The following is a 15,442-nucleotide window of genomic DNA, read 5'->3' as shown; positions in this document are numbered from 1 at the left end:
TATGGAGCAACTGCCTGTACTTACAAATATTTGGGAAACCAGAAACTCTCTTGGGGAGAAGAATACAGAATGGATAAAAATAGCTACCTTAAATGACAGTGAGTTCTTTGAAAGGTAATAAATGTTACTAGATTTGAAAATAATCTATTCTCAATTAAAAGGGCATTATTTTACACCACCTTAGCCTAAATAACTACATAAAAATCAGTTTAAAAAATATGCAAGGCTTTCTAGAACTCAGTTTATCTTATACAACAATCCTTTTACCTTATATTGTAATTAAAAAGGCAAGTCAAATCAATTTTTAAACCATAACATCATAAATGTCTTTCCACTTTGAACTATGAAAAGATTTCTCCTTTTGACTTTAACATATAACATCTAATTTATAAAAAGAACATATACAAATAATTACATCTTAAACTGCTACTTTCTAGACTTGAAGCATTACAGAAATAAAAAAAGAAAATTATGGAATCTCTTTCCCAATAGACACTAAAGATAAAATTCTTGTCTTAATTACTAAAAAATTATGCAGAATCCAGAATCTAGCTAAAATGGATTACCTTTCTTTGTCAGGTAGTTCATACTATTGGCTACAGCAGCAGTCCTGTCTTGAGAACCCAAGACAGTAAATCTAGCATAGTCATCCACAAAGAAGTTATCTGAAAAAGAAAAAATTAAAACATTTATAACTAATATGCCTCAATTCAGTCTAATGTTACCATACTATAAGATTTCTAAAATGTATGTGAGTAAAATATATTGTTTCATGTTTATTGAACAGGCTCATAACATGGCCCCATCCAAGAAATCACACTTTAAGACAGAGAAGTCTAACCTATTGGGGTGGGGGCTTAGTGAGAGAGAAAATATAAGAGCACTCTAATTTTTTCATGTCTAACAAAATAATTTGTTTTTATCGTAACAAAAACAAAAGTTCATTTTCATCATTTTAAATATGTATCCTGTTTATTGCTGAAGGCCAATGCTCTGATTCAGCATTTTCCCTTTACTCCTGCTAGAATCCCAGTTTTATCAAGTCATTCCCTTGCTCTAAACTATATGCAGCAATTTTTTCCTACTGACAAAAATGGTCTCCAGCCCGGTATCATGAATCTCTCTAACCATATGTCATAGTAGACCCCAATACAAATGCTACTTCTTATAAGAGTTGTCCAAACACACTTGCTTGTCCATCCGTCTATCCTTCAGTCCACCCAGTCATCCACCTACCCTTTCAACAGTGTATTAGGTGCCTCCTATCCTCTCAGCCAGTGCTCGAGGAAAAGGAAAGCAATGGTCATAAAGACAGTCACAGTTCACAACATCATGTGGGGGACGGTAGGGGGCACCATGGCCTTAGAATGAGTAGCCGTCTATACAGGTACAAGGACAGCCAAGGCCTCAGAGGCCCAGGCAACAGTGCTCAAGCCACACCAGAGGAGGCAGGCGGCTCCTCTTAGGGCTCATCTTCACTCTATGGACTAACGCTGTTTCATGGCTGATTACTGCAACACACAGCACAAAGGAAATCAAAAACCAGCTCCCTGTTCGTGACTATTCCACAGACAACACTTCAGTTTTCATGGTTTGATTAAAAACGATAGTAACAACCAAAACGCAGGACAAAAAGTAATAATGCTACGTGCCTTGCTCTGCTAAAACTTCTGATAAGAAGCCAAAACCTGACTAAAAAAACAACTTAGCTCATTTTCCTGACTGGTTTCTTAATTATAATCCTACGCTGCACTGTCCTCTACCTAAATGAAAAGAAATTTAAGTTTCCAGTATAATAGAGATAGGTGCCATACAGTAACAACAAACAGATCTGTATTTTCATTATACACAACAACAAGAAGTACGTTTGGTTGTGACTTCACCATCACACATAATGCAACTGAGACTTTATGGTCAAATGAAGATGTCTCTGCCACATTTCCAGGTGTTTGCTTAAGTAGCCTTCAGATCCTCAATGAAAGGCATAAGAAACAAAATTTACATGGGCCTAACATATTTAACTCTTTAGAGGTATTCTTACAGAAACAACCTAAATGTCCATCAATTGATGATCTAATGAAAGGATAAAGAAAATGTGGAATAGTCAACTAATAACCTGATGTGACCATACTGTAAGACTCTTTGGAAAGAAGAAGAAATAAAGTACTGATACACGCTATGACATGCATGAACCTTGAAAACATTACGCTAAATGAAAGAAGCCAGTCACAAAAACATTTTTTATGAAACGTCCAGGACAGGCAAATCCACAGAAACAGAAAGATTAGTGGTTGCCAGGAGCTAGGGGAAGGAGGGAATGGAGACTGACTGCTAACGGGTACATGGTTTCTTTTGGGGTGATGATAATGTTCCAAAATTAGATGGTGATGATGGCTGCATAACTGTGAATACATTAAAAACCACTGAATCGTACCCTTTAAAAGGTTTGAGTTTTATAGTATGTGGATTATATTTCAATAAAGCAGCTTTTTTTAAAAAGGCGTGTTAGGTTCTCAGAGTGAAATTAGCTGAAATATCTGTTGCCATCAGGGCAGACTGATTCTAGATGCAGATGAGGAAAAGCCAGTTGCATAACTGCTGTGTGGCCTGTAACACAGTCAACAATTCAGGTCCGTTCTTATTTCGTCCAATACCTGCTTAGTTTGACATTTACATGGCACTGAATATTTTTCAAAGGCCTCCGTCCCCCCCTAAAAAAAAGTCCATTTTCATGCTTTAACTCAGGAAGAATTTCTCTCTTATGAATTTAAAAGCTTGTATTATGAATTCAGAATGCAACATGTTTAAACATAAAATTTGGTCACAATTTTGGGATATATTCTAAACATTATAATCCAATAAACGCAAACATTCCAAATCACAAAGCAAAGGGTATTTTTTAAAAGCCCAAAGATGTTCTTGCAATGCTCCTTACTAGCTGCTGTTAAGTCCAGGTACTCTCGCTCAGATATCAAAATCCTAGAATTGATTCGTGGAACAACATTTGGCTGATTCATGATATATTCAACCACATCTTGATCATGGGACAGTTCACCCTACAGGAAGAAAAAAACAGAGACGGAGGGGTGTTAAACTCATATATTAGTAAAAATTCATTAGGAACTAGAAAATATTAGCTTTATACTAGCTTCTATGTATTGATAACAGCTAGGAACAGAAGTCACCGTGTTATGAGTCTCTGTCATTTCCAAAAGGAGCCCTGGTAGCACACTGGTTAAGTGCTTGGCTGCTAAAAGAAAGGTCAGCAGTTCAAACCCATCATGTGCTCATGGGGAGAAAGATGTGGCAGTCTGCGTCCATAAAGATTACAGCCTTGGAAACCCTATGGGGCAGTTCTATTCTGTCCTGTAGAGTCGCTATGAATCGGAATCAACTTGAAGGCAAAGGTTTTTTTTTTTGTTTGGTCATTGCCAAACATACATACAGTATCTCTAATTCTTCCAATAATATGAGGCAGGTGTTGCTTACAACCATTTGAGGAAACTGAGGCATAGAAATGCTAAATAACTTACCCTAAGGTCGACTCTGAAATGCAAACCACGTTTATATAGTCTATCCACACGCTATTCTGCCCCCATTAAGAAATAAGCAACCCCTACAAATCAGTTACAAGCTAACATAAGCAAATACCTACCCTGGGATCTGCCTAAGTACTCTTCGCTTTCAGCAAGCAAGGCTGTGTCATCTGCATATTGCAGGTTATTTTCATGAGTCTTCCGCCAATCCTGATACCACCTTCTTCACTTCGTCCAGGTTCTTGGAATATGTGTTCAGCATACAGGTTGAATAGGCTTGGAGAAAGGATGCAACCCTGACGCACACCTTTCCTGACTTTAAACCACAAAGGGTATTATCCTTGTTCTGTTCTAACAACTGCCTCTTGATCCATGTACAGGTTCCTCGTGAGCACAATTAAGTAACCTGGAAGTCCCATTCTTCATGATGTTATCCATAATTTGTTATAATCCACACAGTTGAATGTATTTGCATAGTCAATGAAACACAGGTAAACATCTTTCTAGTATTCTCTGCTTTCAGCCAGGATCCATCTGACACCAGCAATGATATCCCTGGTTCCACATCCTCTTCTGAATCTGGCTTGAATTCTTGAATGATCTTCAGCAAAATTTTGAGTATGATATAAATGATATTTTTTGATAATTTCCGCATTCAGTTGGATAACCTTTCTTGGAAACAGGCATAAATATGGATCTCTTCCAGTCAGCTGGCCAGGTCTTCCAAATTTCCTGGCATAGACAATTAAGCACTTCTAGCACTGCACACATTTGTTGAAACACCTCAGTTGGTATTCTGTCAATTCCTGGAACCTTGTTTTTGCCAATGCCTTAGTGCAGCTTGGACTTCTTCCTTCAGTACTATTGGTTCTTGATCATATGATACCTCCTGAAATGACTGAACATCAACCAATTCTTTTTGGTACAGTGACTGTGTATTCCTTCCATCTTCTTTTGATGCTTCCTGCATAGTTCAATATTTTGCCCACAGAATCCTTCAAAATTGCAAATCAAGGCTTGAATTTTCTCCTCAGTTCTTTCAGCCTGAGAAATGCCAAACATATTCTTCCCTTTTGGTTTTCTAATTCCAGGTTTTTGCACATGTCATCATACTACTTTACTTTGTCTTCTCGAGTCCCCCTTTGAAATCTTCTGTTCAGCTCTTTTACTTCATCATTTCTTCCATTTGTTGGGACATTTAAGAGCAAGTTTCAGAGTCTCTTCTGTAATCCATTTTGGCCTTTTCTTTCTTTCCTGTCTTTTTAATAGCTCTTGTTTTCTTCACGTATTATGTCCTTGATGTTACTCCACAACTCGTCTGGTCATTGGTCATTAGTGTTCAATGCGTCAAATCTATTCTTGAGAAGTATCTAAATTCAGGTGGGATATACTCAAGGCCATACTTTGGCTCTTGTGGACTTGTTCTAATTTTTTTCAGCTTTGACTTGAACTTGTGTATGAGCAACTGATAGTCTGTTCCGTAGTCAGACCCTGGCCTTTTTCTGACTGATGATATTGAGCTTTTCCCAACATTTCCTTCCAAAGATGTAGTCGATTTGATTCCTGTGTATTCCATCTGGTGAGGTCCACATGTATATTGTTGTTGTCAGGTGCCCTTGAGTTAGTTCCGACTCACAGCAACCCTATGTAAAAAAAAAAAAAAAAAAAACAGCGCCCAGTCCTGCACCATGCTCACAATCGTTGTTATGCCTGAGCCCATTGTTGCAGCCACTGTGTCAATCCATCTCCTTGAGGCTCTTCTTCTTTTCTGCTGGCCGTGTATTTTATCATGCATGAGGTCCTTCTCCAAGAACTGATCCCTCCTGACATGTCCAAAGTATGTAAGACACAGTCTCACCATCCTTGCTTCTAAGCAGCATTCTGGTTGTACTTCTTCCAAGACAGATTTGTTCATTCTTTTGGCAGTCCATGGTATATTCAACATTCTTCATCAACACCCGAATTCAAAGGCATCAACTCTTCTTCAGTCTTCCTTATTCACTGTCCAGATTTCACATGCATATGATGCAACTGAAAATACCATGGCTTGAGTCAGGCGCACCTTAGTCTTCAAAGTGACGTCTTTGCTTTTTAACACTTTAAAGAGGTCCTTGGCAGCACATCTGCCCAATGCAATGTGTCATTTGATTTCTTGACTGCTGCTTCCATGGGTGTTGATTGTGAATCCAATTAAATAAAATCCTTGACAACTTCAATCTTTTCTCCGCTTATCATGATGTTGCTTATTGGTCCAGTTGTGAGAATTTTTGTTTTCTTTATGTTCATATATAATTCATACTGAAGGCTGCAGTCTTTGATCTTCATCAGTATGTGCTTCAAGTCTTCTTCATTTTAGCATGCAAGGTTGTGTCATTTGCATAATGCAGGTTGTTGATAAGACTTCAATCATCAACATGACTGATGCCCCATTCTTCTTCATATAGTCCAGCTTCTCGGATTATATACTCAGCATACAGATTGAATAGGTATGGTGAAAGGATACAACCCTGCCACACGCCTGTCCTGACTTTAAACCATGCAGTATCCCCTTGTTCCACGGGTACAGTCACCATTTATGTTGTTGAAAAAGGGATTTGCAATGAAGAAGTCGTTGGTCCTGCAAAATTCTATCATGCGATCTCCAGCATCATTTCTATCAAGGCCATAATTTTCAACTACCGATCATTCTGTTTTCAACTTTCACATTCCAGTCACCAATCAACGCAACCTGATGCATGTTCCATCAATTTCAGACTGCCGAAACTGGTAAAAATATTCAATTTATTCATATTTGGCCTTAGTGGTTGGTGCATAAATTTGAATAACAGTCATATTAACTGGTCTTCCTTGTAGACCTATGGATATCATCCTATCACTGACAGCGCTGTACTTCAGGATAGGTCTTCAGATGTTCTTTTTGATGATGAATGTAAATGCCATTCCTCTTTAATTTGTCATTCCTGGCATAGAACCATATGATTGTCTAATTCAAAATGGCCAATACCAGTCCATTTCAGCTCACTAATGCCTAGGATATTGATATTTATGTGTTCCATTTCATCTTTAATGATTTCCAATTTTTCTAGATTAATACTTCGCACATTTCACATTCCAATTATTAACGGATGTTCGCAGCTGTTTCTTCTCATTTTAAGTCGTACCACATCAGCAAATGAAGGTCCTGAAAGCTTGATTCCATTCACATTATTAAGGTCAACTCTACTTTGAGGAGGCAGCTCTTTCCCAGTTGTATTTTGAATGTCTCCCAAGCTGAGGGAATCATCTTCTAGCACTGTATCAGACAATGTCCTGCTGCTATTCATAAGGTTTTCACTGGGTAATTTTTTCAGGTGTAGGCCACCACCAGGTCCTTCTTCCTGCTCTGTCTTAGTCTGGAAGCTCAGCTGAAACCTGTCTGCCAGAGGTGACCCTGCTGTTATTTCAATACCAGTAACACAGCTTGCAGTACCACAGCAAGACACAAGCCCCCAAAGCACCACAAACTGACAGACCCTTGGGTGTTCTATGCATATGAAACACTTTGTGAGCATCACAAATTAGTGTGTGCATTTTTTATTATGAACCATTGTATTTAACTCAAATTTGTAATACAATAGGCTTTATGGCAGTCCATTCTTAATTAAGTACAAGTTGTCTGTACTTAGGAAGCTGTTAACCTGGGGACTTACTGTACTCTCAAAGAATAGCCTTTTCCCTGGAGGCATGTGTTATGAACAATCAGGGGCAAAAGGGATAACAATTGAGGCTAACTCTTGGCTGACCAAAAAAGTTAAAAAGGAAAAGCTGAGGAAGAATGAGAGGTCCTTAAGGGGCTTTGAAATTCTAAATTCCTTGGACCCTAGAAAGCCATGAACACAATACCAGGGCTGTGTACTAGCCCAAGAAAGACCTGAAAAAGTGCTAAGCTCTCACCTCTGACTGACCCTGAGGCTCTGTACAAGCAGGGAGTAAAGGCTAAGTAAGAGATGTAAATTGTAAATTGTCTAGCTAAGTGCTGATGGTTTGCTCAAATTACGCATACAGCCTCTTGGTAGAGGCTAGAAAATCTATGCTTATTACATGCCTTTAAGAACAGCTCTGTCCAGTCATTAGCTGAGCACTAAGCTAACCGAACAGAGACACCAGAGACCACACATGACAAAAGAATGCAGACTTTACAGAAGTAATTTGGGAAACTCACTGAACAAACAGCAACAACAAACTCTCATGAGGATGGGGTTGGGGACCTGATTTCTAGAGCTGCCACATTGTATTATTTAAAACATCCAGTTTTCAACAAAAAATTACAAGACATATAAAGAAACAAGTAAGTATGGCCCATACACAGGAAAAGAAGCAGTCAACACAAACTGTCCTTCAGAATGCCCAAATACTGGACTTCCTAGACAAAGACTTTAAAGTACCTATTTTAAATATGTTCAAAAACTCAATAAAATCATATCTAAAGAACTAAAGGAAAGTATGAGAACTATGTTTAATTAAATAATATCCAAGAAAAAAAAATCAAGAAAAAGAAAATATGAAAAATAAATATTCTGGAATAGAAAAACAAAAATAAAATTTCTGGAATAGAAAAATACAAGAATGAAAAAGGGACATTACTACTGATCTTAAAGAAATACAGGGATTTTAAATCTTAAAGAAATAAAGGGATTTTAAATACTATATACAATTGTATACCAACAAATTAGATAGCCTAGACAAAACAGACAAATTCCTAGGAAGACATAAAAAACCAAAACTGATTCAAGAAGACAAAATCTGAACAAACCTATACCAAATATAGAGACTGATTTAGTAATATTAAAACTTCCCACAAAGAAAAGCCCAGGCAGAGACAGTTTCACTAGCAAATTCTAGCAAACATTTAAAGAAGAATTAGTAACAAACCTTCATAAACTGTTTCAAAATACAGAAGGAAACACTTTCTAACTCATCCTATGATGCCAGTATTACCCTGACCCCAAAACTAAAACCAATGAATTATATACTTTAAAAGGTTGAGTTTTATGGTATTTGAATTATATCTCAATAACAGACATACACATATAATAAAATTTGAGTCTTTCCTCAGTCAAAATTTCTTATAAGTAGAACAAGTGTCTGTTAGAGTTGCTAAATTCTTTGGAATTTTAAAAATAATTATTTAATCCTGAACTCAATAAGATCAGCTATTTCAAATACGATATACAGGAAAATTCACGAATATTTTCCTTACAGCAGGACTTGCTAGTAGTCTGCAAACCAATCACCAGTGGTGTACAGAAAACAGTGCTGCTTAAGGAGTGTAGAGCCTGCTACAGATACTACAAAAACAACCACATCCAGCTTCACAAACCACTCTCGAAATGCCGCTCACCAAGTACACCGCTCTTTGGAAGAAGGTAGTAGTCTCCAAGATTTTGTGCATTGTGATGGTTTCCAACTCATCAGGATCCAGCTGTTCCTTTTCAAAGGGCATCCCATTGAACAGAACCACTGGCAGTGGGCCTACCCCAGTCTGCTCATAGTAGGCTCTTGCTTCCTGAAATACAAGGGACCACAAACAGCACAGTTTTATCCTTCTTGAGGTAAATGGAACAAAGGACGTTTTTCTCCCATATCTGTTCTAAGGGAAAAAAAAAAATGGAAATATGGTCATCAAAAAATATCTAAAGCAATTTCTAAAAATAAAAAGTGACATCATAGTTAACATTCTGGGTAAATTTGAGATTTTTCAGTATCACTAAACTTTGCAAATTAGAAAATGATTCTGTGTGTGTGTTTTATTTTAAGCAGCCCAGACCACAAAACTGAATTATATACACTATAGCCAGCACTGCCCAGTAGAACTTTATGCAATATGGAAATATTCTAACTGCGCTGCCCAATCCAGTAGTCACTGATCACAAGACTATTAAACACCTGATATTTGGTTAGTGTGACTAAGAAACTGAATTTGTAATCTTATTTGATTTTAATTAACTTAAATTTAAAATTTTACATCTGTGACTAAGGGCTACCATAATGGGCAGAACAGCTATGCCGCTGTTGTTGGGTGCCGTCAAGTCAATTCCGACTCATAACAAACAACCCAATAGAACAGAGTACCCGCATGTGGTTTCCAAGACTGTAATCTTTACCGAAGCAGACTGCCATATCCTTCTTCCCCAGAGCAGCTATTGAGTTTGAACTGTTGGCCTTTCAGTTAGCAGCCAAACATTTAACCAATGTGCCACCAGGGCTCCTTAGAACAGCTATACCAAAACCAAACCTGTTGCTATCAAGTGACTCATAGCAACTCTGTAGGTTATAGACTACCAGAAATTATTCATCCTCCTAGGGAGAAAGCCTAAGATTAAAAAAAAAAAAAAAGATTAAATAGTTGTACTTAATTCTAAAAAAATAAGGGCCCATATCCTTAACAAAGAACTAACACCTGTAGAAAACAAAGTTTATGGGAAAGTGGCCTCAAAACGTGTTCTACAATGCACTAAACCCAATTTTTTTCCTGTTCCAGGACAAAAAAGGTTTCTAGGTATGAAACGCCAGGGCAACAAAATGAAAAACTTTTCTGGGATGGACACTTTTTCTCTACTGTCCACTGGTACTGTTTCCTCAGATTTCAACCACAGACCCCAGACTAACTTTTCAGAGTAAAAAGTATTTTATTACCCAAGATGTAAAAGAGGGATGCTTAAGAAATTTTGCCAACCACCTTGTATTGGTATTTTCCCAAAACAATGAATACAGTTTTCTATAATCTTTTTTAAATAGGAAAGAACAGAACTTCACTTAAGTAACTAATACCAGTCATCAGTAACAGACTGCTTAGTTTCTATCAGGTCTAGCCACAGTAATAAATGATGCTTCAGGTTATCTGATAATGTGACACAGTCAAAAAGTCTTCTTGGTTAATTCTAGCGACTTCTCTGTATCATTGTTTCATAATAATCTTTAATTTATACTCTCAAAATTCTTACCATATTAATTCAGTTTTTTGAGGTCGCAAGTTATTTCATAGAAGTCCATAAAAACTCAATTTTAACATAATGTGCACTTTCAAAATCATCCCGACTGCCAATTAAAAACAAAAACAAACTGATAATTCTAAGTGACAATAAAAAACAAGTAGCACACTGGTTTTCTCTGGAAAGTGGAACTGAGTGGAAGTAAAGAGGGGCAGGGAGATGTTTGACTATATATTCTCCTTATTACCACCTGTCAAATAGTTTGAGAAGACTGAATAACACCAATTCAAAGGCACAAATTTAAATTAAGAGCCAAACTTAAAAAATTACATGCGAGAATTTCCTATTAAATAATCACTAAAAATGTTAAATAATGATTAAATAATTAACAAACATTAGTTACAGGCAAAATCTTATGAAAGAGCTACTCAAGAATAAGAATTGAGACTAATAATTAATAAGAATAACAACTGAGATTAATAACATACATGAGATAGAACCTTTTCTTACGCAGCTTAGGAAAATATACACCTATCGGAATTAGTTCTCTTCGGTTTAAAATTTTTACTTTAAATGTATTGCCTACTTTTAGAAAAAATTCCTTTTTTCAAGTATTAGACATAGGAGACACCGTAGCTTCCGCTTTGTAACAAAAGGCACAGACACTTAGAAGTGACATTTGCCGCTAAAAGCATTTGTTCTTCCTACTAAACTGTTTAAAAGAATCGTTTGAGTTTCTCTGTGTGGGAGGAAAGCTCCTGTGCCATAGAGATCTTACTGCTCCTTGTATTCCTAGGACGTCTGGCAATCCTCTCAACATCCCTGAGAATAATTCTACTCAAGTAGCTAGGAAATTAAATGGTTTAAGTACAAAGAGTATGATCTGTTTATATAGGGAAGACCCTCCAATCAGTACAGGTGAAGAAAACGTCAAAGTCTAGGTGACCACTGGAGAGCTAGGTCTCTTAAACTCCTATTAAACTCTTTAACAAAGATCTGAACACATAAAACATGGCAATCTGCCCTGTCTAGTCAATATTTTTCAAGCAAATACTTACAGCATAGCAATCCCCCATGATAAAAGGACTACTTGTACTTTTTTCTTTAATAAGATGAGAGAAAACTAGAACTAAGCATTTTCTAAACATGAAATATGAGAAAATTCCATGATTTCCCTCAAATCTCTGGTATTCCCAAAGTGGGTGGCTTCCCTTTGATTCCAATTTCACTTTTTCTCTTTCTACAGGGTACTGCTCTTGCTGTTTGTGTCCATCTGAAAAATCACTGGACACCTGCACAAATATTCTTTTATTTAAAAAATCAGAAGTGACTGAACATAAAGCTGCAATAATGGAAACACTCTCACAATGAACTGAGAAGATCTTATAACCAGTTTCAACTTCAGAACTTGATATACCTTAAAATAAAAGGATTTAACACTAAAGCACAGAGGCAAAGACGGGAAAGTGGAAGAATGCAGCAAGCTATCATCCTCTCAGATCTACTAGCTCCTGGTATGAACCTCCCTTGTCAAAAGCATTTTAATTACTTTTGTACTTACTACATATAACAAACCTTCAAACTGTTATTTTTAGAATTTCACATTTACCTCTTTTAAAGACTTTAATTCTCAGGATAGGCAGGTGTCACCTCCTCTACGAAACCTTCAACAATCACCTTGTCCCCAAACTGGCTGGGCTGGCCCACTCCTCTGTGCCTCCCCAGAGAAGGTGCAAACACTCACAGCCTTACAGTCAACACCTCACTGCCCTCACTGGTCTGTCTCCCCAACTAGGCTGCGTGAACACCTCAAGGGTAGTCACCACATCTGCTTCAACCTTCTAACATCCGGGCTGGCACAGAGAAGCTAGCCAGTACTTTTATGTGTGTATAAAATTAAATCTTTAACGTAGTTTATATTTCCTTTATTCCTTATTCCAAAGGATTTCAGAAATATTGTTTAGTCCCTCTAAAACCTGGCTAACTTATAGTAGCACATGTCTTTACCAATCTCCATGTGACCAATTAACCAGATTAACCACATTCACTGTTAAAGCACGTACACTTGGCTCCCCTCAGCTCAACTACATGCTTGACAAAGATCGGTTGTGTCTGTTCCCAAACCAACTGCTCTGGTTATTAAAAACCGCACAATTTAACGTTATGTAAAATAATAAAATATGAGTGCAAAAATAAAAAGTTATTCTTCCCAAGGAAACAAAGCTAAATTACGAGAAAAACTAAAGGCTAAAACCAACTGCTGCTGAATTAGGGGTGGGTTAAGAGGTATAAAAAAAAAAAAAAAAAACTAGTTTTTTTTTAAGAGGTATGGAAACCCTGGTGCTGTAGTGGTTAAGAGCTGTGGCTGCTAACCAAAAGGTCGGCAGTTTGAATCCACCAGCCGCTCCTTGGAAACTCTATGGGGCAGTTCTACTCTGTCCTGCAGGGTTACTATGAGTTAGAATTGACTCCACAGTAACAGGTTTGGTTTTTTGGGGTTTTTTTAAGAGAACTATAACAGACTTTGGAAGGAAATTAAAAAATTTAAAGGATTCCATATTTAGATAAAATAAATTATAAACAACTCATTATGAGTGTGGCTTATGAAGGCAATACAGCTCAGATCTCCAAACAAGGAACCAAAGTCCTGTCCTACATTAAAAAAAAAAAAAAAAAAAACTTGGCAAATAAGTACATTGCTAAATGTTTTATTTAAAATAAAACGTTTCAGAAGCAAATTTTGATTCGTTGCTTTACCATGGACTTCCAATGAACTGACCAACTACTGTTGCTGCCTACAATCAAGTTCTTTACTGTAGTTAACTTCTCACTAGAAACAGGGTCATCTTTAAATTAAAAAACTCTAAGATATTTCTCTATTACCACACTTTGCCATCCTGTTTGTTACCTTTCTCAATACATTTCTATCCTAGCCTAAAAAACCAAATAAAGCAAAATGATCCATATTAAGCTGTACGTCATATGCTGGCTCCACATCCAGCAGATTTTATCTAGGACGTACTTCATGTAAGTACTATACTGCAGTGTAAAAAAGAAACTGGTTTTCAATTTAATACTGAATATGCCACCTAAAAATCAATGATATCTTCACAAAACTAAAATATAAACTACATTTTCAAGCCCTGAAGAATAATCTGGTTTCTAAATGTTTTAACGCAAAGTACCTAAAATACTTTACTTTAACCACCAGTTACCAACATCAATAATAGTAACAAGCAAAAAACAAAAAACAGGGAGGAGGGGAGGGTAAGCAAAGAACAGCACAGCAGTCAAATGAGAAGCACCAAAGAGTGTTTTACCTTCCGATTCTGATCATACGCAGAATCGATCCCCAAAACGCTATTCACTTCCACATATGGATATTTCTTCTCCAGGACGCTGACCACATGTTCAGTTTTCACCTTTTCTCCAGTCCTCACCTTGTTATATATCTGAAGAAGGAAAACCAGGTAACCAACTGCACTTCTAAATCCAAATGTCAAAATTTTCCTTACAAAATATTTGAGTGTAGAGGAAAACACAGCTGTTTTTCTTAAAATGTCAAGTAGGACAAGTGAATAATTCCCCCTTTATTATTATATTGTATCTCCTTAAGATGCTTTCTTAGTCTAGAAACAAAATATTCTTAAAATGGCCCAGTCAATTGATAGTCACATTGTGCCAAACCTGTAAAAATGCATTAGTTAAAAAAAAAAAAAAAAAAAAATCCGAGTGCTCATTAGTAATCCTTGAAACAAGAACTTATATCCATGATGTTTAGGGGGAAGAAGCTGCAGAATATGGATGGCATAATCCCTGTTTTTTAAAAACAGACCAAGAGCAAGTCACAGCAAAAACTGTGAACTCTGCCCGCATGTGCAGTTACACACCTAGAAGGACAGAAGACAGCCTTTTACTAGCAGCTACCTTTTAAAGAGCAAGATTAGGGAAAAGAGAAGGGAGATAAGAGATTTTAAATTGAAACGCTTCATTATAGGATTTTTTTTTTTTACAATGAGCATATACTACTTTAGTTTTAGAGATAAAAACTTGCATTATCCTTTCCTTAAGAAAATATAGCTTTGAGAGGAAAAAAAACTTTTAAAAATAGACTTAAAAAACATAGTATCCTCAGCAAGTGCTTCTGAACCTATTTTATTCTCCATAGCCCTGCTGCTATCTTGCCCATCATTTCTCATAGGACCACAGCAAGCTCACCAGCCAGCATCCCTGCCACTTTACCCTTCATCACCTCCGTTCTCCATACATGCATCAGAATGATTTGTTTTAATTCAAGTATGAGCTCTGCTCTCTGCTGCTTTTTGCTGGAAGCTGCCTGGCACACAATGCTCTTCATGACTAGGCTCCTACATTTCCATTCTCTCAGTCCTCTGCTCAAGTCATGCTACCAACTTGGTGTCACTATCTGACTCCTATTTTTCCACCCAGACTCAACTGAAACAACTTCCCATTCCAGAAAAACATCTGTGAACATCCAAGGCTCAACGGAAACAACTTCCCACTCCAGAAAAACATTTGTGACTATCCCAGACTCAACTGAAGCAACTTCCTACTCTAGAAAAAACATCTGTGACCATCCCCAGACTCAACTGGAACAACTACCCACTCTAGAAAAACACCTGTGACTATCCCAGACTCAACTGGAACAACTTTCCACTCTAGAAAAACATCTGTGACCTTCCCAGAGTCAACTGGAATAACTTCCCGCTCTAGAAAAACATCTGTGACCATCCCAGACTCAACTGGAACAACTTCCCGCACTAGAAAAACATCTGTGACCATCCCCAGACTCAACTGGAACAACTTCCCGCTCTAGAAAAACATCTGTGACCATCCCAGACTCAACTGGAACAACTTCCCACTCTAGAAAACACCTGTGACCACCCCAGACTCAAATGGAAAAACTTCCCACTC

The 15,442-nt window shown here is 37.2% G+C and overlaps 1 protein-coding gene across 2 annotated transcripts in view; it reads right to left on the bottom strand.

The window, feature by feature from the left end:
* UGGT1 (UDP-glucose glycoprotein glucosyltransferase 1) overlaps positions 1-15,442 on the bottom strand; it is a 135,789-nt gene that overhangs the window by 47,967 nt on the left and 72,380 nt on the right. For both annotated transcript variants that reach the window (XM_049889124.1, XM_049889125.1), the window contains exons 17-20: positions 13,828-13,959; positions 8,917-9,081; positions 2,936-3,056; positions 567-665 (exon numbers count right to left, since the gene is read on the bottom strand). In XM_049889124.1, coding sequence (XP_049745081.1) covers positions 567-665; positions 2,936-3,056; positions 8,917-9,081; positions 13,828-13,959 — 517 coding nt within the window. The remainder of the gene's footprint in view (positions 1-566; positions 666-2,935; positions 3,057-8,916; positions 9,082-13,827; positions 13,960-15,442) is intronic.

The sequence above is a fragment of the Elephas maximus genome, chromosome 6 (assembly GCF_024166365.1).
Source record: "Elephas maximus indicus isolate mEleMax1 chromosome 6, mEleMax1 primary haplotype, whole genome shotgun sequence".
Classification (NCBI taxonomy): Eukaryota; Metazoa; Chordata; class Mammalia; order Proboscidea; family Elephantidae; genus Elephas; species Elephas maximus.
The sequence above is the reverse complement of the archived record's forward strand: the minus strand, read 5'-3'. Positions and strand labels throughout refer to the sequence as shown.